At 48.9% G+C, this 25,173-nt stretch overlaps 1 protein-coding gene across 2 annotated transcripts in view; it reads right to left on the bottom strand.

The window, feature by feature from the left end:
* Positions 1-3,304: 3,304 nt before the first annotated feature.
* Gmpr (guanosine monophosphate reductase) overlaps positions 3,305-25,173 on the bottom strand; it is a 37,945-nt gene continuing 16,076 nt past the window's right edge. For both annotated transcript variants that reach the window (XM_021224956.2, XM_005066338.4), the window contains exons 5-9: positions 18,634-18,715; positions 15,835-15,941; positions 8,620-8,662; positions 6,977-7,136; positions 3,305-3,826 (exon numbers count right to left, since the gene is read on the bottom strand). In XM_021224956.2, the coding sequence (XP_021080615.1) occupies positions 3,646-3,826; positions 6,977-7,136; positions 8,620-8,662; positions 15,835-15,941; positions 18,634-18,715 (573 nt within the window). In that variant the 3' untranslated portion in view covers positions 3,305-3,645. The remainder of the gene's footprint in view (positions 3,827-6,976; positions 7,137-8,619; positions 8,663-15,834; positions 15,942-18,633; positions 18,716-25,173) is intronic.

The following is a 25,173-nucleotide window of genomic DNA, read 5'->3' as shown; positions in this document are numbered from 1 at the left end:
CCCGTGTCTTTGTCTTCTGTCAGGTCCGCAGAGAAAACTGTGAGTTCCTCTTCATCACCTCTACCATGTCACCTCAGTGGCGGGGAGTCATATGAGGCACGGATGTCCCTAATCTGCATCTCCTATCTGCTCAACATTCTAGGTTTTTCTTCTCAAGTGATTGGCAACTTCAAATCTTATGTCACTTTTCAATGCAGTCTCTTCAGATTTGCTCTGACTGGTAAGTGATCTGGAGTTGGTGAGTATGTGTGCTTCTTAGAAACCTGTGGAGCAGACGTCTTCTGGCACAAGGGGCCACCTCCATGTTTGTCTCAAGAGTACTGTGCACAGGTTGGTGTTGAGTTCAGCTTTGGAAAGATGTGACTTTGTGGTTGCCTAGGAAAGTCATGCCATGCCTCCAGGTGCAGCAACCCCCTGGTATGCCCTGTGCCCACCCATACCTGTACCTGTGTAGTTCTAACTTAAAGTTGAACTCACACAGGGGAGAAAGGGAAATAGTTCAGAGTTCCCACTTAGCCAGGGAAGAATGGGAACTCTTTGTTTCTATTTTCCTCTTGGTTGTATGTTTGAGCTTATCAGATTAGGACTCATCCCAGCAAATCAGACAGCAAAGACCATGTAGTAGAAGGTAGCTCCTGAAACAACAATTTGGGGGTATACATACTGTATTTTGTTGGGGGGATGGAGTGAGCATCACACCAGGAAGCCTTGGTGGAGCAGACTATAGAAGGACTCTTCCTGGTGTGTCGTGGGGCAAGGCCTCTGCCTGCCCTCTCCATTACATGATACTGACAGACTGCTTGTGAATAGGCTGAGTAGGAGAAATACACAGCTTGATGCACTACTCCAAGGCATGCCTTGAAACTCGAAAGAGGCATTGCACCAGTTTGAGAGCAAAGGTACCAAGTTCCCGCTGTGTTTGCCTTTCCAAAGAAGGTACTGTCCGGCGTCTATCACCTAATAGGTGAATGGCAACATCTACCTCTCTGCCTCCCTGTCTGCAGGGATGTGAGCAGGCAGCCTCGTGCTCTAACAGCTGCAGCCACCTCTGCCACCCCATACCTCCCCCTCCACCACAGGAAGTCCCTCCACAACAGATTCCTCTGTCCATGTTGTATTTGCTGTCTGGACTGAAGGACACTCACATAGTATATCCTGTGGGCCCACCCTATCATTGACTTGGTACAGCAAAGGGAATGTGTGGGCGGGAGTAGGTGTTTTGTTTTTCTGTTGTTGTTGTTTTGATTTGTTTTTCTGAAGTCTCTGCTTCAAGATGATCCTGGTATCTGGGACTTTACAAGAACTAGGCCATCATCTGGTTAGAACTAGATGGCAAGGGGTCTGTCTTTGGATGTGTAAAACCACGAGTCTGCAATGATGCTTACAGAGTACAGAGCTGAGTGGCATATGCTACTTACAGGGCAAGAAAAGCAAAAGCCCCAGGGTAGGACCATCCTGAAGCAGCCCCCATCCTGGACACATGACACAGCACCTTCAGAGCAATTTCCCCACAGTGGCACATGCTGCAATGTTAACTCGGGGGCCAGGCCTAAGAAACACAGCTGATAGCTCATTCCAACACCAGAGTCTGGAGGAAGGCACAGGTCCAAACAGACCTTCCTTACTGCTGCAGGGCCACCTTAATAGACTTAAGATTTCCTTTTGTTCTAACTTATTCTAGACTCGTTAAACTGACTTCAGGGCTAAAAGATGAAACCTGTGCTCCAGAGAGGCTGACGCTTGCCACAGATGGGCAGAGAGGAAGTGGGGTCCACTGGACAAGTGCCACATCTCCTTGGCACTGCAAAGCCTCTTGTGCAATGACTTTTGTGGTGGTTAATCTTGCCAGCCTGACTACGTTTACAGTCACCAAGGAGATACACTTACAGGTGTGACTGTGAAGGTGTTTCTGGAGAGGATTAACTGAAAAGGGAAGACCCCGCCTGAAAGTAGGGGCCACTATCCCATGGGCTGGAGACCTGGGCTGGATAAAGGGGATGGAGGTAAACCAGGAGGTAGTCACCTGTCCATTTCCTGCTTTGCAGAGGGATAAGCAAGCAGCCTGTGTTGCTGGCCACAGCTGCCAGTCACTCCTTGCCCACCATGATGGACAGTGTCTCTTGAACTCTGAGCTAGAAGAATCCTTTCTCCCTTAAGCTGCCTCTTTCAGGTATTTGGTCGCTGTGATAAGAAAAAGTAGTGAACACATCCATCACACAGTCCTCCCAAGTGCAGCCAGTCACATTCCTACAGGTATAAGAGCAACTCTTCTGGCCTTGGGACAGGGGTTGGAGACTGGTTCATAATGCAAACCTCCCAAACTTTAAATACGGCCTTAAAATACCAGACTGGAATTGGGTTGGCAATCCCCCATGCACTGGTGTTGCTAGTTCTTACAGCATCTGGTACTATAGATACCAGGCAATTGCCTAACCCTCACTCAGCAACACCCATCCGTACCCACTCCTGTCACACTTGCCTATTCAAAGAAAACATATTCCGGTGCCTGCCATGGGCCTTGTTAGAAAAACAGTCTGACCCTCGTGGACATCAGCACTTTGACGTACTGCAGGACAGCTCTTAGGGCTAAGTGGGGCCTTTTTCCAATACAGAGTCCCCGTTACCATCCAGTAATGGTCGCCCTACTGCAGAACTATGCAGTTCTTCTAGGGAGTATTAACACAAGGCACTTCCTCTAATGCCTGCTTTAAGCCTCTTTAGGCTGCAAAGCACTTGGTTTTCAGCAAGACTTCTTCATGACCTTTTCCTAAGACATCTGTGGGACTTCAAGATGGTTTGTAACCTCTTGGAAGAGGGGTCAGCCTAGCTGGGCTGAAGCAGGAGGATTCCAAATTTAAGGTCAATCTGGGTTAATAGCTACATCCTGTCTTTAAAAGAGAGAGGAACTAGCCTTCAAGTTGGGACGGAGAAGGGAAGGAGAAGGGCTTGGTGGGGTCTGTGTATGTGACAAAACTACACAAGAATCTAAGACAGGACCTGCTTGCTCGCTACAAGCAGCTCCAAACAGGTAGGGAGACAAGACCTATTCCCAGAAAGGACTTCAGGGAGTACACAGGCAGGATGCTTCATGTCCATTGACCCTGCCCATTGCATTATTTTCTTCCCAGCAGCAAAGCCAGAGGCAGTAATACGGTGTGAGTTACTTAAGTTCACACCACACCCCTTCCCCAGCCAGGGCCTTGTGTGTGAGCAACTGAGAGTCACTTACCTGGCTGGGGAGGCTTTCCAAACCCAAGCGACTCTACACAACTATGCTCCTGAACATGCAAACTCCAGCGCTTGATCAAGATCATAGCATTCTATTAAAAGTGGAACCATCATCCTTTAGAAAGAAAACGGTGGAAGGAAAGGGTGCAAGGGTTGGTTGAAACAAGGAGGCAATGAGTTCTAGGTGCTCACCCAGGGCCTCACGAGCACCCTGCTTCTGGGCTCCAGACAGGCACCAGGGCAAGCCCCAAGGCCTCTGGGTGCAAGATCAGGACACGGATGCAATGTCAGTGTCAGCGGGTGGTGGCAGTGTTCCACCATGCAGAGCAGTCATCCTGCTGGGACACACAAGAAGGGGAAGGGAGAAGCATGGTGACAGGTGGTTTCCACTGGGCTCAGCACCTCTGCATCCCCAGGCTAACCAAACACTGTGTTGTGCTGTTGGGTCACCCGGATGAATGTTGCCCTCCTGCTGAGCTCTTTGAGTTTGGCAGCCCCTACATAGGTACACGTAGACCGCAGTCCTCCGAGGATATCCAAAATTGTGTTCTCCACATCCCCTTTGTAAGGCACTTCCACAGTCTTGCCCTCAGAGGCCCTGGGGGGAGAGGGAAGAGGAGGTGGAGGAGGAGGGTTAATCCAGTTTGTTTTCTCTTAACCAGCCAGGTAGAATTATCCCTGCTATAGCTTAGATTTCTTTGACGAATTCATAGATGTAGATTATGTGTTTTGGTCATTTTCACTCCCCATTACCTTCTCTCATCCTGTTCCTGCTCCCACCAAAGTCCCTCCACTTTCATGTCATTTTCTTTTGTTGGTTGTCTTGTGAGCCACTGGATTTAATTCCTTTATGACATAGGATGAAATTATTCACTAGAGCATGGACACCTTACAGTGGTCACACCACTGAAGAAAATGACTGCCCCTCCCCCAGCAAACATTGGCTATAACTCCTTGGAGAGGAGTGGGGTGTCATGAGACTCTCCCTCATCCTGTGCAAGTCTTATTCAGGTAACAACAGCTTTAGTGAGTTCATGAGGGCAACAGTGATGTTATATCCACAGATGGTGTTTTACTCCACTCTGCCATCCCAACCAAGTCACTAGCAGATGATGTATTCCTCTAACTTGATAGGAACTCCCCTGTTCACCAAGGAAAGAGAAGTCTTGGTCAGCAATATGAGATAGAGATGGAAACGTCTGTCCCCACCATCCTCAGTAACAGTCTCCTTAGCGATATACCTCCACTCTTATGGTTCCTATTGGAACCAACCACCAAATAGCCAATAGCCTAATTCCTTCCTGGGCACTAGGTTGCCTCCTCCTACCGCCACCTGCCACATCCGTCCTTTTTCGGTGATAGAAAAAGCACAGAGGTTTGCCTTCCTCAGCACCAGCTCTGTGGATGCAAAGTGTCCTCATTCACCATGGACCACACAGGTCTGTCTGGGACATCTGAAAAGTCCTGCCTTGCAGATGCAGTGACTGCATCCCCAACAGCCTGCCAGTCCTTCCCCAGATTCTACCACCCACCAGTTCCATTTGCCCCCATGTATCACCACACCCAGAGCCAGGGGGAGAGCTTCATGAGTGGAGAACCCTCAGAACGTTGAATGGCATCTCCACATTCTCAGAACAGTGCTTAGAAATTCTGGCTGGGCCTAATACACATCTGACTGTCCCCTGGTCCCTCAGCCCAAGGCCACCAGGAAACAGCTTGTATCACAAGTCAGACCTTGGTCCTGCAAAATGGAGATGCAGTCTGCACGTGATTTTGCAGCAGATTTACAGAATGCAAGGGCCGGGCAAATCCTAACTGGTACCCACATTCTAGAACTTTGTGTGCCTAGTCATTAGTTAGAAAAAACGCAAACTCAGTCTGAAACTCATTGTCTAGAACTCAAAACTTGTAAATTTGTCTTCTCTTAACATCTGTGCTCCTGTACACCTTTCATGAGCACTGTCACCTTAAGCCATTGGCTAGAAGATGGGCTGCTTGGTGACTAGCGTAGAGCACAAAGCTCAGGAAACCAGGGTCACTGACACATCCAGTGTCAGATCTCAGAACTCTGTGATGTGAGACAGACTCATGCCCCTGTGTGCCCACGACAGCTGCCATCACATTCTTTTCAGAGGATTCATGACCTCCCTGGCCTCTTTCCTCTTTGCTAAGGTGACATCGTATTTTGTGAGTAATTCACTGTTGAACCCCAAACTCCTCTCATCCGTGACACAAACGTAAGTGCTAACGATTGACAAACAGCTGGCCCAGCACCAATAACCAGGCAGTAGTTAAGCATGAGGTCAGAGTAGAGTCTTACTCATGTGACGATTGTGGTGCTGAGGCTGCAAGCGCCAGAGAGACGGGAACAGGGTAAGCTTGTGATGATGCTCAGGCTAACTGTGGATGGACGCCCTGTTTCCTCCCATATTCTAAGTGAAGAACGCTAAGATCAGAACTCGCTTCCAGAACTAGACCTCCGTGTTTCTATGGCACCTCCACCATGCTGAACTCGCTGGGCACCCTGCCACCAAGATGGCTTCTCCCTCAGATCTGGGCATCTGCATTGTTGATGCCTGCCCTGCTGCCTGCTCTTTTGAGGACTCTCTGCAACAGCTGGGGGGGGGGTGCTTCAAATGGAGCACAGGGTGGCCACCTAACCATGTGGCTCAGTTTCATCTTGGCCGAGCCCAGATGCCACATGGCCCTTGGAAGAGAACTGGATGCTGGTTAAACAGTGGGCTTCTTGGCCACACATCCAGCTACAATGGCAGGAGGGGGCTCTGAAGCGACAATAAGGAGTGTGCTCCACTTCTCACGGAGGCTGGCCCCACCCAGCTCCCCTCTTGAATAGAAATGACTAGGGAGAATGGTAACTTCAGTTAGCTTGTTATACTTGAGAACATCCCATACTACTACCTCTGCCTCTCAGTGGGAGTCATGTGATTTCTCCTTATCCATTACGTCAGAATACCACACCTTGCCCACCCCCAAACAAACAAATGAAAAACCTCTTCTGACCTTGGGGCAAATATCTGGACACAGATGGTATGAGCCAGTGAGAGTAGGCTTCCTATCCTCCTGTGAGGTCTGAGTTTTTTAAGCAGGTGAGACCTTCTGTCCTGTGTCCTTCATACAGCCTGCCCTCAGAGCTGACTCTGATGAGCTGTGGAGGCTCCCTGGAGCTGGGGGATGGCATTCTGGGTCTGCTCTGTCATGGGGCTCTTAAGCATGAACAAGGCTACACTGGAGGAAAATGGAAGTGACCAGGTGACCTTGGGAAGACTGGGGGGGGGAGGTCTCAAAACCGTTCCTCAGCCTAGAGTCTGGTTCTGCAGTCAACTGGCACAGGTAACCAGCTGGAAACAGTGCCTAGGTCCCCTGTCAGTCTCGGTGACCAGCCTAAATGAAGTACTATGGGCAACAGTGTCCTCAATGAAAGGCACCATCTGTTGGCTATACAAAGAGAGACTATTCTTCATCCTTAGGCTTGCAGAGTGGATTATCTTAGGCTTAGAGATGAGAGGTGGCAGGGGTCTTTCAGGACAAGGCGATACTCCCATTCAGCCCCATGCCCCTCCCAGAACTATAATCACACTCTTGCTTTCATAAACACTAGCCGGATGAAAATTGGTGCTCCCTACAAAGATGCCGGGTATGTTTCCTAGCCCCTCCCTCTAAGGGGGCCATAATAAAGAGTAGCTAGCCAGTCTAGTGGACACAGCCCTAAGCCACGTGGCGGCCGTACCTGTACTCAGCGACTCCTCCCGAGTGTTTCTTCATGGCTGTGTCAGAGCTCATGCCATAGAAGAGTTTCAGCTTCTGTCCGTTCCTCTCGATCACCTCTCCTGCACACTCAGTGTGGCCTGAGAACATGCCTCCCAGCATGACAAAGTCTGCACCGGCTCCTACATATGAAGGAACGGACAGGGGGAGGGCAGAGGCAGGCTCAGAGAACACAGAATCTGGAAAGAGTCCTGCCCTCTTTACCCTCCCTGACTGATCACAAAATGGCTCAGCCTCCTTCTAAGACAGGACTGCAGGGAGTCAGGGACACTGGGTGTTGGGGGAGGGGAGACACATGGATGGACATGACAGTCATCAGTGCCTTGAGGCCTCTGGGAAGTCATGCAGGTTACACACAGTCAGGAAGATCTCAGTAGCTCTGTAAAGCACTCTTGTTCTTTCCCCATGTGATACCCTCTGCCAGGCTGTGGGACAGCAAGAAGGTCCTCTCCCGCCATCAGGCAAGCGCCAACGCTGTGCTCTTGGGTATCCCAACCTCCTCAGCCATGAATCAAATTAACTTCTATCAACAGAAAAGTAGACTAGGAAGTGAGGCAATAACAGGGATGTCTCTTCCTGAGTCACTGAGGAATTTAGAACTGAACGGATTCATAACAGGGTACTGAGTAATGGGGGGCAGATCAACAGCAGGTGAAAGGCAGCCTTGATATCACTTATAAGGAACTCTGCCACCCCCGGGTATGCACGGAGTCACTCCCGTTCTGCTCCATTGGTTAGAAAAGGATGCTGGGTGGGCTGGCCCTGGTAAGCAAAGCACAGCATGGACTCCACGGGGCGCTGTCTGCAGCTCCCAGACACCAGTGCTGACCACGACCCTCTGCTGTGATTTTAAGTGGTCAGTGGGATGACTGGTCTGGCCAGGCCTCCAGAGGAAGGAAGTTAACAGCAGCACCCTGAACACAGGGCTGTCAAACACAACCGTTAATGGTTCCCGGTGATTTCTACTTCTCAACACTCAACTGGCTTCCCAGTTGGCTTTTCCTAGGCAAGGCCCCCCTGGCTTCTCAGTGCATGCAAGACTGCACTTTAACAGAGCAGGGAGAATGTCTGAGGGGAGCTGAGCACAGGGCCAGTCCCAAGCTCAGGAACAAGGTACTTTCAAATGCATCCAAAGGCCTTATGGGCCCTGATGGGTTACAGTGGGCACTGCTGCCCTCTAGTGGGAAGCAGGCTGGTCAGTCTCCAGCCAAGTCCTGGTCCCGCCAGGAAGAGATGGGGACTAGTCAGGGGCTGCTCCAGATTGAGCCAAACAGCCTGGTGGTCTCTGCACAACAGAGCAAGTTCTGTGCGGGGTCCTGGGTGTCCTGGGCGCTCTCCCCCGCAATAAAACATCACAATTTGACCCACACCCGGTTGGCATGACATCACCACAGATCCACACTCTGAGCACCCAGCTTGCTCAGCTACAGACCCAAACCAAAACTGAGCCAGGATTTTGTCAGATGGGAAGGAAATGCAGGCAAAGAAAACTCCCAATAAACCCAGAAGCCCCCGGGGGTTCCCTCCTCCATCTGGTTCTTCCAAGCTGCCCAGGGCCCCTCCTTCCCACTTTCCCTCAATAGCAGTGCTGTCCCTGGCACTTACCAAAGGCTTTGGCGACATCTCCTGGACATGTACAGCCTCCATCCTTCAAAGAAAGGAAGGAGAGGATATCATCAGGGTGGGGACAAGCCAGACCATGCCTCACCCATGAGGATGAAGTGACCAGGAGCCACCTCCCACCCCTAACTGAGCATCTGGCCCAACAGCCCAGAGGCAGGCTTTCTAGCTAAGTTACTACCCTTGGCACTTGGGCTCCCCAATCACATCCTTTCTCTGCTGGTCAGAGGCTGGCATCCCTGCCCATCCTCCATCTGGGCCCAAGCACCCACATCTGGGGAGGAGGATCGAATGTGGCAGACTGGCCACTGTCCTCTGCTAGACCATTATGTAACATACCCAGCCACTCCATGGTCCCTGCTCCTTCCCACTCACAAGCCACCCCTCCTCTCTCCCTCCCTCCCTGCTGAGAGGTGAGATTTATTTAGTCTGAGTGCTAGATTATTTTAAGAGCTGAGAAAAGGGCATAGAACTGGCTGCTTTATCTTCTCTTCTGCCTGTGTCTCTGGTCCACCATGTTCTTAAAACTAAGTGCTCACTGCCGACACCCACTCTGCCCACATAATGCAGGCTGGCCTCATGGGTCATGGGATAGTCTGCAACCTCAGTCCACTGCAACCCGGTTCAAAGTTCCTAGGATACAGCGCTCACATTTCCTTATTAATGGACTCAAAATCCCCAGGCTGCTACTTTATATTTCCAGCAGAGTTGGGGTGACACGGGCTTAGAAAGGAAGGTGACAGTGCTCTGGGGGTGTCAGGAAAACACAGAAGGACAGTCCAGGAAGGAAAGAGAAGATCTGGGGACAGGTAGAACAAAGTGACAGCGATATAGCCAAGGTTCAGCATGGGCAAGCGAGAGCCAACTATGTGGAGCTGGACATTTGGGTTGGGAAGAGAGCACAGTATACTTGTGGGGGTAACCTGGGTGACAGTTTGTAAGACAGAACCAGACATCTCAAGTTGGGGGGCATCTGTGTTCAAGTGGGGTAAGGCACTGTGCAACAAACATCTCACCCGGAAAGCGCTGGGCTCTGTGACTCAGCCCTCTTCTGTTTTGCTGGACATAGGGTCTCACTACGTAGCTCAACTTGGCCTCAACCTACCGAGTGCTGGGACTACAGGTCTGTACCACGCCACCCTGCTCATGGTTCTTTCTCATCACTTAATTGGTCCCCACACTCCAAGGAGGAGTATTCAAACCCTGCTGCTTAGCTAATCATGCTGGTGTATGTCCTCCACCTCAGCGCTCAGGAGGTGGATGCAGGAGGATTCAGAGTTCAGGGCCATCCAGAGCTATAGGAAATCATCAAAAGCCACAAACAAAAATAAAATGCATTCAGTTCCACAGTTTCACTTGCTTGCAGTTCTGATCAACGGGGAGGTGTTGAAGACTTGGTTTTGGTCTTTCCCATGGTCATTATTTGCTCAGTCAAGTGCATTGTTCTTGTGTCTCTCATGAGACCTGACTATTTGAGAGGCAGGCTCTCTGGATACGGTATGTGGGCAAAGCCCTCCACATGACAACATGGAAACAGCTGAGTTCTGCAACCACATGACTGCTCCAAAGCTCCGTCATGCCTGTTCCTCATCCCTTCCAGATGTTTGCTCTCCACGTGTCCCTCACTTACCCCCTTCACTTTCTAGAGTCTTATCCTGATCAAACCAGCCCCAGGATCCAGAAAGGTGGCTCAGCAGGTAGAAAGAATAGTCATAAAGACCTGATGATCCAAATCCAAGTTCAGTCCCCAGAACCCATGCAAAAAGCAGGGTATGGTGGCATGCACCTGTGGTCCCAAAACAAGAATCGGGAGAGCAGCTCAAGAGGCAGCTAGTCTGTGGACACAGCCCAGCCACAGCAAGCAGACACCTCCCAAAAGGTGTCCTCTGACCTCCACACGGTCACACAGATATGCAGACACACAAAACAAACACAAATTAAAAAACCAGCTCTACGCACAGGATTTCTAATCATAATCAGATTACATAACTCATGCCTCCATTATGTAGGTCCCCAACAATGTGACTTCAGAATACTCTTTGCTCGCTCAAGTAGCTTGGGGTTATACTAGGATTTATCATGTGAGTGCCTGATAATTCCACAAGATTGTGGTCAGTGCTATAGTCTGACCTAGAAAGCTCTGTGTTACTGAGACCTCAAGAAATGCCTCAGGCTGGAGAGATGGTTCAACTGATATGTCACTGACTGCTCTTCCAGAGGACCTGGGTTCAATTCCCAGCACCCACACAGTGTCACTTTAGTTCTATGGGATATATACTCTCTTCTGGCCCCACAATAACCACACATAAGCAAAACAATTACACTCATAAAAATTATAAAATGAGCCTATTTCTGAGTAGACCGAAGTTGTGAGGTTAACAAGGTTGTATAACGCACAGAGAGCACGGTCCTTCATGGTGTCTGTTCACACATTGCTGGCTTGTGCATTTATGAAATGAGTGATGTACACCTAATAGGCCTGACTACAAGAGTAGCTGAGTGCAATGCAGTTTCACAGGATATGTCAAGAGGATGAAACTGGCACCTTCTACAGTTGACAGGTAATTCCCGAGCCCGTACAAAGAATCCCATCATGCTCTAGGGAGACAGAACATGGAACACTCTCCTGCCATCTAAGACACATACCCACCTTCACATGGTGACAGCTGCTGGAAGATTGTAAAAAAGAATTAGTTCTGGAAAAATGTGCAAAGCAGTAATTGGCAAGTGTTGCTTGTTTTGTCTTTCAACATGGTTAGCATTATATTTAAGGACAAAAGACATCATGGGATGTAAGTGATTTGGTTCATGAATTTTCAGCATCCCTCTTCTGCTTAAAAATAATTGCTCAGGGGCTGAGGCAATGGCCCAGTTGGTAAAATGTGTGCCTCCTAATTGTGAGGTCCTGAGTTCGAATACCCTGAACTCATGTAAAAAGCTGTGTGCAACAGCACACACTTATGACCTCAGCATTGCAAGAGATGAGGCCTAGGGACAGGAAACTTTATAGAACTAAGCTGGCCTGTACAGGAAAGTTCCAGGCCAGTGAAAGACTTTGTCTCAAAGAAAAGATGGAAAGTGCCTGAGGGTTGTGACTTATGGCTGTCCTCTGAACTTCTATGCACATACCTGCACCCATACACACATTATGACTCAGGAAAAGCTTTTTTTTTTTTAAGTTACATTTATTATGTACCCAGTGTTCTGCCTGCATCTATCTCTGCAGACCAGAAGAGGGCACCAGATCTCATTAGAGATAGTTGTGAGCCACCATGTGGTTGCTGGGAACTGAACTCAGGACCTCTGGAAGAGCAGTCAGTGTTCTTAACCTCTGAGCCATCTCTCCAGCCCCAGGAACAGCTTCTTAAGACAGCCTTCCTGATGATACTAGTTTTCTTCTTCGTATATTGGGCATTTCTAGGTTTTCATGAGTTAAGCATTGTTTTAATGGAGAATTTATCAAGTCTCCCTAAGTCTAATTATTTAATGGTCTTGGTTAGATCTTTCTAAATGGTGATGTGATTAGACAAAATTATCTGGTGAAACCTTGAACTTTACCTATGGACTGTGGGGTCCTTCTCCCCCACCTCCTCCCAGATGAGCCATGATAGAGACACTACTGAAGCCTGGCCTGCTGGTGCCAGGGCCTGCCTAACAGACCCCATTTCCTACATGGCTTCCTCCTGCACCTCAGCCACACAAGCACACTAATTCAGTGATGACAGGTAAACTGAGTCATCACGAAGGAAAGTGGACTGTGGCAGGATTTCAAACATCCGGCAGGTTTGGTCTGATTGGCAGAGGCAGCAACTACTTGAGAAACTCCTTAAGAGAGGGGCATGAAGTCGACAGCTTTTCTGAGCCTGGAGACAGGCAACGGACCGGAAGCAGCAAGGTGAAGTGCAGGGAGCAAGGCTTAGAGACACTCTAAACTCAGTGTGGTCTTCCAGTGACACCCTGAGCTCCTCAGCACACAGCTAGGCTGCTAGGTGCGCTCTTCACATGGCAACAGTGCTGCAGGCCTGGACTGTCACCATGGCTAACCTACACAGAAGTGGCTCCCGGGACTCCGGGTGGAACTAGCCGCTGAGGCCTAGCTTCTGGTACAGAAACCAGTGGTTCTCAAGGTCCAGGACGGGTGGGGAGCACATAGGGGGCTCCTTGCATTCACCTTCTGAGTTCCTGATTCAGTTGGTCAGGTCTGGGGGTGGGGCCTGAGACTTTCTGACAAGCTGTCACTGCCTTGCTAGTCTGGCCATCACACGAGACAGAGTGGCTGAGTTAGGCTACCTCTCATGTAATGCTGTGCACAGAAGCTGGGGTGACTTCCCTCAGTCACCTGGGAGACACACAGTGAAGACCCCACCCTTCCCCAGTCTTTGGGAAGTTTGAAGTTCTTAGACAGACATAAGGATGGTATCTGAAGAAGCCTATAGTAAGACCTTGTCCTGGTTATGTCTCTGTCAACATGGCAATGGTTCTCAACATGTGGGTGGAGGCCCCCATAGGATCCTCTGTTAGATATCATCCGTATTATATGGAGGTTTTATTGTATTTATTTTTTCAGTTTCCCTTACCTCCTCTCCTGTTCTCCATATCATATGTTTATATTACAAGTCACAACAGTAGCAAAATTAGAGTTGTGATGCAACAATGAAATAATCTTATGGTTGGGTGTCCTCACAACATCAGGAACTGTATTAAAGGGTCACAACAGTAGGAAGGCTGAGGACCACTGAGCTACATCCATCTGAAAAGGGGGACACTCCATTGAGAAAATGTCCCCATAAGATCTGCCCATAGGTAAGTCTGTACTGAATTTTCTTGATTAACTTTTGATGTGTAGGTGGTGCCACTCTTGTGCAGGTGGCCGGGATGGTATAAGAAAGCAGGCTGGGCAAACTATGAGGAGCCAACCAGTAAGCAACACTCCTCATGGCCTCTGCATCAGCTCCCGCCTCCAAGTTCCTGCCCTGACCTCCCTCAGTGATGGAATGTGATGTGGAACCATAAGCTGAAATAAACCCCTTCCTCCTCAAGTTCCTTTTGCTTGTGGTGTTTCATCACAGTAATAGAAATCCTAAGAGACCTTACTGACAGGACATAACCTCCACTCAGCTGCCAGCAGTGGCCATTCAAGATGAGTATGTGGTGCAGGGTCAAAATATATGACCCCTGATGGCAGAGATCACTGGTAATGGAGGCTTACAATTACGCCTGAGGCTTTGGGCTCCAGCAGAACTCTGTCCTCCTGATATGCGATCATCCCTAATGCCACAGAGTTGGAGCAACCCTCACAAGATCAGGCCAAGTCCTCCTAGAAGGAAGAGGTGGGGAGACGAGAGTCTGCAAGTCCAGCCACTCACACCTTCCTGCCCGGCTACATGTGGTTTGGGATTATAGAGGAGGAAGAAGGCTGTCTACAGTTGGGACTGCATCCACATCATGTGACTGTGAAGTGGTCACTCACATCGGGGTGGTACTCTGCAGTGGTACAGCTGTTTCTGACACACACATAGTCCTTAACTCCTCAACCATGCTCTACGCAAGCCCAATAACCACAAGCTGGATTTGGGTGGGATCATGTCTTTGTTCTGGCATCTCTGCCTAATCTGGTATGAGCAGACTTCTCTGCCTCCCCTGGAAAAGTCACACAATGGGGCTAACCTGGGGTAACCTCAGAAAGAGTTAATTCATTATATGGTCCACGAATGCATATGCATAAACACAAGCTTCTTGGAGACATTCTCACAGCTAGCTCCTGAAAGGAACCTTGAGAACCATGGGCAGATAAGAAGAACCTGATATTCCTGAGTGACCCCACATACATGAAATGCCCTTGCTCACAAATGCAGATTCACAGTGCTGTTAGGGTTTTACATGCTACTTCCATAAATGTGTGTTCCACAGAAATTCTGGACTCTACCGCTTGAGAATACTGGAACAACTGGACACATCATCTATTCATCCATCTGCTCATCCATCCATCCCAGCTACACAAACAAGCAGGGGCCATGGTCCGTCACAACACAGCCCCATAGTGAGCCGCTCACATCACATGACTCTTGCCAGTGGTCTACGTGGTGGCCCCGGGAATGATGGAGTAGGACACAAGGAAAGGACCCACTGCACCTTGTCATTCAACCACTCAATCCTTAGTATCACTTGATGGCTGATGATGGTGGCATCATCATTGTTCCAGAAGCTTCTGTCAGAACACTGGTGCCATGCTCAACTCCTGATACTGCCCTCAACAAGCAGCAGGTGAGGTGGAAGCATCCGACTCCCTCCTCCTGTCAGATGCCCCTGCCTCAAGGTCTGAGGTTCACCTCTCACCTGAGCCTCCTCCTGCTTCCTCTTCCACTCAGAGGGTTCCAAGACCAATGGGCTCTTTAGTTGCTGGGTCTCCAACCCATGAACCCTTGGTGTCTGTCATGTACCCCCAAAATCAGCATGAACCCACAAATCCAAAGTGAATTTTTTTCTCAGTAGCCCTTCGTATAAACCAACCTGTGAGGCAGCAGACTCTTCTTCCTTTACCAGCCCCACAAATACCAACTCCACTGCCAAGACTTAACACCACTCCCTAAGCACCCTCTGGGTTAGAGTATGGCTCTGCAGACTTGCTGCTTACCCCTTAGTGGACGGCACAGTTGCCTCCCATCTGAGTCACATCCTCCCAACTAGATTCCCAATCCTTCCCAAAGAAGCCCATTGGCTGATACAAGAGAACCTGCTCACATTCCCCCGTGTTAGCATCTTCAGTGGCTTCCCACTGCACTTGGAAGAAAGCCCCAGTTTTTCACTCGGCCCCCAGAGCTCTTACCCACAGTTGCCCTGGAATTCATCTGTGATGCATTTTTCTACCTCTTCCCAACTTACCACGCCAAAACTGACTTTGAGGTGTTTTTGTTGTTTGTTTGTTTTTTAATGTTGCTTTCTCTAGTTTCACCAATGTTCTTCAGCTCCCTTCTGTCATTTCATCTGGAACAAACCTTCCGTTTCACTTCCCAAAGCATTTCCCAACTCCTGAATCTGAGATATGATGACCTGTGTCAGCCCCTCCCAAATCCATAGACATCCAAACCCCCACTACCTGTAGAATGTGAGTCTTTGAAGGCAGCACGGCCCCTCACTCAGGGTCAGTGATCACAATCTCCTCGTGGTCCCCAGAGGCTCCCAGACCTTACTAATACTCACAGAGATGATGTGCCCCTTGAGGCCGTGGGCAGAGTCAGCACACTCGATTACGGCACTCAGCTGTGGGTAGCCCACTCCTGTCTTGGTTCGGGTGGTACACACGGAACCTGTGCGGAAGGAGAGGTGGATTCAGGGAGGGTAGAACACAACATACAATGATACCCCTTCACCATCATCTGACCCTGCCCCAGTGAAGGGGTGACATTTCCACAGCAGTGGACATGTGCTTGCAGGATAAGTGCTGGCTGATCGGTTACATGGCCTCACTACACACTATACCATGGGCCATGTGTGCCTAAGTCTTCACCACCTTCATCAGCAAATGTCTTAGACGTCTCCCACACAACCCTCATTGTCCCTCCCAATGTGATGTCTACTCCCCCGCAAAGGGTGAACACAGGCTCCAGCTTCCTCTCCCCCCCCATCCATCCCTCACTCTTCTACATATGCAGATTCCACTTCCAGGGAAATCCTCCCAGCCTTCTCCAAGCTTCTTCACCTTCAACTTTTGTCAAGCTACTAAACTCTCCACACCTCACTGCCCAGTCTAGCAGACTAAAAAACCAACATCTACCTGGTAAGGTTGTAATGCAATACATTTGCATTGGGCTTGTCCCTGGGCCCAACCTAGGATGAGGAAGCTACATAACTGTATTGCTATTATTCAGCCCTGGGCCAAACATAATGCAGCTTCTCTTTATTAATTCCTTTTTAAGATTTATTTATTTATTATGCATACAGTGTTCTGCCTGCAGGCCAGAATAGAACACCAGATCTCATTATAGATGATTGTGAGCCATCATGTGGTTGCTGGGAATTGAACTTAGGACCTTTGGAAGAGCAGCCAGTGCTCTTAAGCGCTGAGCCATCTCTCCAGCCCAATCTTTCTTCATTTCATGCTATACTTCCTACTTCCTACCCCATCTCCTTGGTCTGAGTCCCCACTCAGCCTAGACCTGAGGTCAGCTTGGCTTTCAGTAGTCATGCCAACACATGGGTAGCTTTCTCTCTTGCCTCTTCCAGATCCAATGTCCCATTCAGTCCTGGTTGTGTTCTCTCAGGTCTAGGGGGACACCCGTGTCCTGATCCTATGTCCCCTGTCCACTTCTAATCTCATCTGACCCCCAAAGCAAGTGGGTACCCACCTCCATGCCCTACCTCCCTCCCCTCTTATCGGCCCCTCTTTCCTTGTGAACTTACCACAGACTTTTCAGCAAGTTTCTTCTCACCTCTGGGGCTCTCTGTAGTCTGAATTTTTCCCTCGCTCCCTTCCCCTCACCCCCTCTCTCCTCCTTTCTTCTCTTCTCTCTCTCCCCTCCATCACTGACCTAACATTCCCTACTGACCAGCCAACACTTTCTCATTTTGGAGGCTTCGTCTGAAATGTCGCTGCCCAAGGAAGCTATGCATCACATTGCCTTTTGAGAAGGGGTGCTGGGGCCTGCTTTCTCTGCGGGACAGTAAGCTGTGTAAGCTGTGCAGATCTCACCCTCTCGTCTAACCTGCCACTGAGAACGAGCCTCATGCAGAAGAGAGCACTATAAATAGCGTGGAAAGAATGCAGGACTCAAGCGTGCGTGAGTCACCACAACTCCTGCTCTCCACTCGCTCACCTCCTCCCGCATGTCTGTGGGGTCTCCGTGTGTTGCTGCAGGGGCAGACCAGGCACTGTGTATCTTGCTCAGAAACCTATGATCTGCCTAAGTGGGTGGCAATGAGGAAAACCACGGGATGACAGTCGAGCTTGAAGTCTCCCTGCAGGTTAAAAGCCTGCATGCTTTATGAGCAGGCAGGGCCATTTTTCAATATATGCACTAACACATGCTGGATCACAGCCCAAGGCGTCCTCTTCCTGTGCAAGCACTTATGCTTCCTGTCTGCTTCCTTTTTTAAGACTGTCTCTTTGGGGTAGATGGTGGTTGTTTTTTAGAGTGTGTGTGTGTGTGTGTGTGTGTGTGTGTGTGTGTGTGTGTGTGTGTGTTAACTGCTGGTATTTTCAGTCCCAGATAAAGTGTCTATCTTCTTTCTTTCCTCCTTTCCAATGCTAGTGTCTAGGTGATAACGGATGTCCAGGGCAGAATTTTAAAACATGGCAGTGTGAATGTCCTCTTGGATATGGGAAACAAGTGGGAAGATAGACACCAACCAATTCCAATAAGAAACAGCAATTCACAGGTTAAGGCGGGACGGCTCTACTGATTGCCTCATTCAAAGGCCTGTGTGTGACCCTACTGTCAAAAGGTGGAGTAGTATCAGGTGGCGAGCTGCCTGGGCCACGGGGCATGTTCAAGGTGGCCGCTTAGTCACAAGTCTACCTACAATGTTTCGGGTCCCTCAAACACTCCCCTGAGCCTAAGTCATTCCTCTTCATTAACTGTCCTCCTGTATTCCTTACCCCGACCTTCCTCTTCAAGGCATATGCCTCATCAGTGATCTATCCAGCCTGGCCTTCCACACTAACATGCTGAAGCAAGGCCTCAAAGCTCAACTACAAGCCTGTAACTGGACTTCCTTAGGTCCGCCAGATCCCAAGTAATGACATGAATTTTTTTTTATTAATTACGAGGTAAAACAGAGACATATCTTCACAGTGTGCAAAAGGATTATCCCACAACACATGCCTGCTTGCGCAGAAGGTGTTTGGGGACATCAGAGAGCCGTTCAGTGACATGGCTTCATGGGGAAGCTCAGTGAGCCCCTAGGTGAGTCTTTCATGGTTCCCATGTAGCTGTCTCCAGGAGCCCCAAGCCCCGGTCCCCGGTCCCCATAAACAGCTGTGCTGTGGTCCACAGGTCTTACCCGGTCCAACTCCCACTTTGATGATATCTGCTCCGGAGAGGATGAGTTCCTCCACCATCTCTCCCGTCACCACATTTCCTGCCTGGGAAGGGAAGAACACAGCTCTCCATCAGAGGGAACAACTCTGGGGGGGGTGGGCTATGGGGGTCACGGGGTAGTCAGTGGGGAGTCCTATTTCTCACCCAAAATGTACCCCAAAAGCTACCAGGGTTCCAGGAAACAAAAATAGAATACTACATCCAATTTTGAAAATTTTGAAGCTGACTTATGTCTGAGAATCCATATGCATGTTCCTGGCTTCATCTTCCACTAAATTCCAACAAAGAAGCTGATACCAGGAGATCGATTTTTGGGGAAGTCACCTGGGTAAACTAATGGCATGCAAAGCTATAGAAATGTAGACTTTTTAGAAAAATAGGAAATCTGAGAATGTCTAAGCCAGGCTTACGGAACATTTCAACACTGGTCAGATAAAAACAAAATCTTCTAGGGAACCCCAAATTCATAAGCAATGAAACACAGTCAAAACCTTTGGCAATGGGCATAAGCCACTTTGGTGTCTGGGAAAGCGCTGAAGAATCTTTATAGAACCCAGAAAGCCACGGTTAGGAAACACCCAAGAATCTGGCCCTAGGGCTGGGGTTCCCATCTTGGTCCAAAAGGGCAGGCAGGCCCTGATGGGCCATATGCCACTGGCACAGGCTCTGTCTACAAATGGAGTGAAGCTTTGGTCCTAAGAATAGACCTGCAAGCCAGGAAGTGGCGGAATCCATCAACCACACGAATGCATCTGCGCTGGAAATAGTACAAGCTCTCTGACTGCAGGAGCTTGAGAGTGCAGAAACAGGCCTTTCATTACAACTCACTGCCCCCATAGATTCTTCAGCTGGTACTCAGGATCCTTGGCAACACGCCCTGGCTGGGTTTTCACAACCGTGCAAAGTCACATTTTACAAAATGCAGCCTTACGCATTGTACTCCCACCAGAACCCAAGTGTCCTTTCGCTGAATTAATTCCCCGAGGGAAATTTTCTTTTTTTAACTTCTACAAAATAACTTGAACTTCATAGAAGAGGGTTGTTAGAAAGAGGTGACAAGGCCAGCTTGAAGCTACTTGAAGATAAGTACCAGCTGCCAACAGAAAATCATGACAGATATCACAGATGGAGGACAGGAGTTGGGTTAAAGGTGAAGCTGTATTCCTGTAAATTCAGCTGGGGGGGGGTGTAAAGGCAAAGTTAAAGCCATCTATATAAAAAATGAAATTCATGCAAGCAGTTGATACAGCCAGCAAGTAGCCAGCTAGAGAAAAGCACGTGTAGCTATGACAAAGAGTGACTAACCAGAACATATGAAGAACTCAAGTTCCACAAGAAAAAAAAATGTAATAAAAACAAAAAGAGGGAGACATAGCTAATATAAGTAGGGAGTATACTCAACTTCAGTAATAATCAAAATTAATATGCCAGTGTGAGTCTGCTTTTCATTTCTCAAATCATCAGTGGTTATTAACACTAAATACTAAGAGGAAAATGTCACATGAACTCTTGCTACTGGTGAGATGTCTTTTCTAGCACAAGATTTCCTGGAAAAAAATGGGAACTTCCAAAGTGTGTGTGTCCATTGTTCCCTGAATCCTGAGATTCTCTCCCAGGGAAACTATCAAAAGCATGACCAAAGACTTAGCCACAAAGATGTGTCATTCACAAAATGAAAAACTGTTCATTTCTCCAACAGGAATGGTTCTGCTGGAAGCTACGAAGACCCAATTCAGACAAAAAAAAAGGGGGGGGGGGACAAGACCAAATCAGAAACAAAGATAACCAGGCTCTGGTATGAAGTTTCCAGTTCTACATAGGTGGCCCCTTTGCCACAGGAGTTAGGCCTGTGGGTAGGGAGGGGCTGGTCAGGGATGATTAAGTGAGGGTGCTTTATGTCTGTATGAAGTGTATTGTGCAGGGGGTGACCACAGGCTTGAGAGTGTAATAGCCCATGGAAGCATGATAGGTCCTATTACTATGTTAGTTTATGCTTGTTCACTTCCGGGACAGTCATGACAATGCAAAAACTATGTGCCCTGATCTGAGGCTCTAAGGCAGGCAGGAAGCAGTTCCTGCTAGGCACCCCCACCACCACAGTGTCATGGCTCATGTCTGAAATATCCCCAAAGCTCATAGGCAAATGTTAGGTCCACAGTGCAGTCGTATTGACAGGTGGGACTTGGGGAATTGAGGATACCGCTGTATCACTAGGTGCATCCACTGATGAATTCCTAACTCCTTGAGCTCTTGGAGAGGGTGGGAACTTCAGGAGACCAGCTGGAGGAAGTGGGTGCTGGGGGTGTGTGTCTTATTCCTAACACCTTCGTCTCCAAGTCTCTGCTTCCTATGAGGTACATGGTTTTTCTCCACCAAATACACCTGGTCATGATGTTCATCACAGCACAGACCCAAAAACCACAGAGAGACACGACCACACACACACAATTTCTGAAACTTGAAGCCAAAACAAACCTTACTTTTTCTCAGGTTTTTGTCAGAAAGCCGACTAATAGACCCAGGGAAGGGAGGCAACTTCCAGCTTCAAGGCCCTAGTCAAAAAATTGGAAAGATCCCTGGCATGGTGGCACATGCCCATCATCCAAGCAACATAGGAAGTTGAGGCAGTGGGGTCACAAGTTCAAGGCCAGTGTAGACAATGTCCTGTCTCTAAACTAAAATAAAAAAGATAGCTGGGGGTGTAGCTTAGTAGAACATTCATCTACATTCATCTAGTATGCTTATAGCCCAGATTTGGGGGGGGGGGGCAGGCAGGGACAGAATAAAAACAGCTTTGGGCATGGGAAGCCATAGTTTCAAATCCCAGTAACAAAACCAAAATCGAGAGAGAGAGAGAGAGAGAGAGAGAGAGAGAGAGAGAGAGAGAGAGAGAGAGAGAGAGAGAGAGAGAGAGAGAATAGACATGCCAAGTCTGTATTAATCCATTTAAGAGTTATCTAGAATGTTCAGCAGGGGAATAGTTAACCCTTCTCTCAGCCAGCATCTTTGCCTTCCCATCCCCAGCTGACCACATGTGAACATCAAAGCAGCAGGGAGTTGAGAGGAGGAGCCTGATGCAGAGGCCAAGGAATAGCTTGCTTCTGCAATGATTCTAAAAGCACTCAGCATTCACCCAGTACCTTCAGCTCAAGAACATGGGGTAAATGCTAATGCCTCCTCACAGTGCCTCTGAAAGCCAGAGAGGAGAAATTAACATTTTCAAAACCACCCAGAACCAAAGGCCTGAGCATCCAGCTGGAGGAATCTGAATGAACCACAGAATCCAGGGGTCAGCGCAGGAGGTGAATGACTTAGGAATAAACATCTACCTAGCCAAAGTCCTAGGTTCATTGCTGGGGAAACCAACCAGGACAATGAAACACCCCCTGGCCAGACAGCAGGCACTGCAGGACCCTCCCTGCTGGAGGTCGCCTGGGGGCTTGTGGGAACTCACCATCCCCTCTTCTGCCATGCTGCCTCTTGGCAACCCCTGGCTCTACACTTGCCACACACACTTTCTGTTTCCCAGTTCCCCCTCCTTCCTGTACTGCCTGATCTCCCCTGGTCCTTGTTCTTGAGCATGGCACACAATTCACCTCAGTCTGCAAATAGGCCAAGTGTGGCCCTCAGCCATTTTGAGCTTGCAACGTCTTGAGAAGTGAGTGGTGCCTGACTTTATTTTTGTGTGTTCATATGTGCGCTACCAACTGAGCTATGTCCCCATCCCTGCTCTTACTTCTTAAAACAATTCCCCTGCCCAGGCCCCGCCTTTCTCCCATGACTCACTGTTCAGAGCTTTCAATGGAACTCACTACCTAAAAGCAATTGAGCAACTATTGAGATACACTGTATGGATTTTTAAAAAAGCATCCTATGTGAATCCCACAATTAATCTCCATTACTTAGTGTCCTCAAACTCCTTTTCCCAAGCAAGGAACATGGGAGTCAAAAAAATCCCCCTAGGGTTCAGATCATGAGCCTTCAGACTTCAGGAATGCTGTGGTCTGAATGTCCATGTCCTCTCAAACTTCATATCCTGAAACCTAAAGCCCAGGGCACTAAGTTGGAGAGATGTGGCCTTCAAGAGGGGCCTCTCATGAATGGGATTTCTGCTCCTTAGAGAGAACTGAGGGAGCATGTGTGGGCCTTTCTGCAAATCATGGGCATACCTACAGGTCACCTATTAACAAACAGTGTCACTAGACAGTGGGCAGACCTTGATCTTGGGAGTCTAGTAAGTTTCCATTGTTTATAAGTCACCCAGTATGTGGTATTTTGACAGCAGCCTGAAGGGAGACAGACAGGGCACTGAGTTGGTGAGCTTAATGGTGCTGCAACTAGCTACCAAGTGGAAGCTGGAGACAAGAGAGAGAAAAGGCTTCTGGGAAGTAGGAATGGCCTTCAGTCCTGGCAACTACAAACACAGCTAAGAAAACAGCAGTGAGGACCTCAAATATACCAGGGGGCAAAGGATGACACAAAACACAGACTGGATGACCACTCACATAATGCTTGAGCCAGGCCAACTCAAATGGTGTTGTTTAGGAATGTGTAAGTGTCCACACCAGACAGCTGCCAAGTGGGAAGCAGTAACTAGGAGAAACCCTGAGGTGAGGAGGGGGGAGTGGGACTCAGGATGCAGGTCGTTGAAGTAGGGCTTATAACTCCCTATTAAACATCTCTGTTTATGCACTTTTCATAATTTATAAAGTTACCAAAGATGTGAGGCAGAGCCACTAAAGCCACCTCCTTAAGCTGTCATCATTTCCCATTAATCCTTTGTAAGCAAACTGCATGCCATGAGGGCAGGAAATGGAAACAGCCTCTCAGCTGTTAATCCTCCCTGTTTCCAGAGCAACTAAAACACAGGTAGAAGCCCCCTTCCAGACTCTGCCAAACCCCTACACTCACCTCCAGACCTCCAGACCCCTGCAGATACCCCCAGACCCCTACAGACCCCCAGACCCCTGCAGACACCCCCAGACCCCTACAGACCCCCAGACCCCTGCAGACACCCCCAGACCCCTACAGACCCCCATACCCCTGCAGACACCCCCAGACCCCTGCAGACACCCCCAGACCCCTGCAGACACCCCCAGACCCCTGCAGACACCCCCAGACCCCTGCAGATACCCCCAGGCCCCTTCAGACACCCCCAGATCCCTGAAGACACCCCAGATCACAGCAGCCTTGGGCCCTTCCTTCTCTCCCTGTCTCATGGAGTTCATGAAGGGCACAGTATCCCCAACAAATACATGTTGAGATTGCTACATGTCAGACTTGGATCAGAGAAGTTAAAATTAATGTCAAGTGCTATTCACAGCCCCCATATCCCAGTCAGGGACCAGGGCTTCTGTTCTTCTAGAGTTCTAGATTTCTATTCCCTCTTTTCATTGGCCTGGAAGAAAGTTCCCGCAAAGGGGTCTGGAACTAGGTGTGCGTGAGTGTTACTGGGGCACAGGAAGCGATAGCAACTTCACCATGCTCAGGTGTAAGACCAAAGTCAGCCTCCCCAACTAGAAAGAAAGGCCCTGTACCTTCCACCTCATACTGCCCAGCGGCCGGTGAACAAGGACATGGGGATGTGACCAAGTCTAAATGTGCAGCATAATGGATGGGCTTCCTCCCAAAAGCAGTTTTGTTAAGTAAATGTGGCATTATGATAATCCCCAAACCTAAGAACAAATCGCAGTTTTTTTTAATTTATTTACTTTTATATGCATTAGTGCTTTGCCTGCAGGTAAGCCTGTGTGACAGTGACAGATCTTGGAGTTATAGACAGCATTGAGTTGCATATGGGTGCTGGGATTTGAACCCAGGTCCTCTGGAAAAATAGTCAGTGCCCTTAACCACTGAGCCATCTCTCCAGTTTCTGGTCTGTAATAAATGTGGGATAAGTGTTCCTAGTCTTTACTGAGATGTTGGAAACAGGAGAGGGAACTGGCATCTCCCTAAAACATGCCTAGTACTTATAGGTGTAGGAGAAAGCTAAACTCCTATACTCACCCTCAACAAATACATGGTGTCCTCCCAAGAACTAAGGAATTCCCAGCAGTGTGCCCTACAGTTTAATTCAGTTCAGATGGTACCTATCAGATCCCACAGTCAGAGCTCAGTTCCAACCCAGAGCCATAGGCTACCCATAGCTCCTAGCTCTCTGGGTTTTAAATCCAAGGTTCGATGCCTGCCTCCTCAGGTCATTTGTTGGAGTGGTTCACAGACTCAAACACGCATAGTGACTGGCTTACTAGCTCAGCAAAGGCTGTGGAGGATGTAGAGAAGTCAGGTGAAGGTCTGTCTCAAGGGAAGGTAAGACCCAAGAGGAGCTGTCAGGAAACCCTCTTCAAAGACTCAACAGAGAAAGATACACCTGGAAGTTTTATCATTAAGTCTACCTCAGGAAGTGCAGGCATGGGCATGGGATGAAGGGGCTCCCTAAGGGGCTCAGGTGTTGAAGACTCAGTTCTTAGCTGAAGGTGCTGCTGAGAGGTGCCTGGATCAC

Source organism: Mesocricetus auratus, unplaced genomic scaffold (genome assembly GCF_017639785.1).
Source record: "Mesocricetus auratus isolate SY011 unplaced genomic scaffold, BCM_Maur_2.0 Super-Scaffold_100013, whole genome shotgun sequence".
In the NCBI taxonomy this organism is placed as follows: Eukaryota; Metazoa; Chordata; class Mammalia; order Rodentia; family Cricetidae; genus Mesocricetus; species Mesocricetus auratus.
This window is presented reverse-complemented; position numbering and strand designations above follow the sequence as displayed.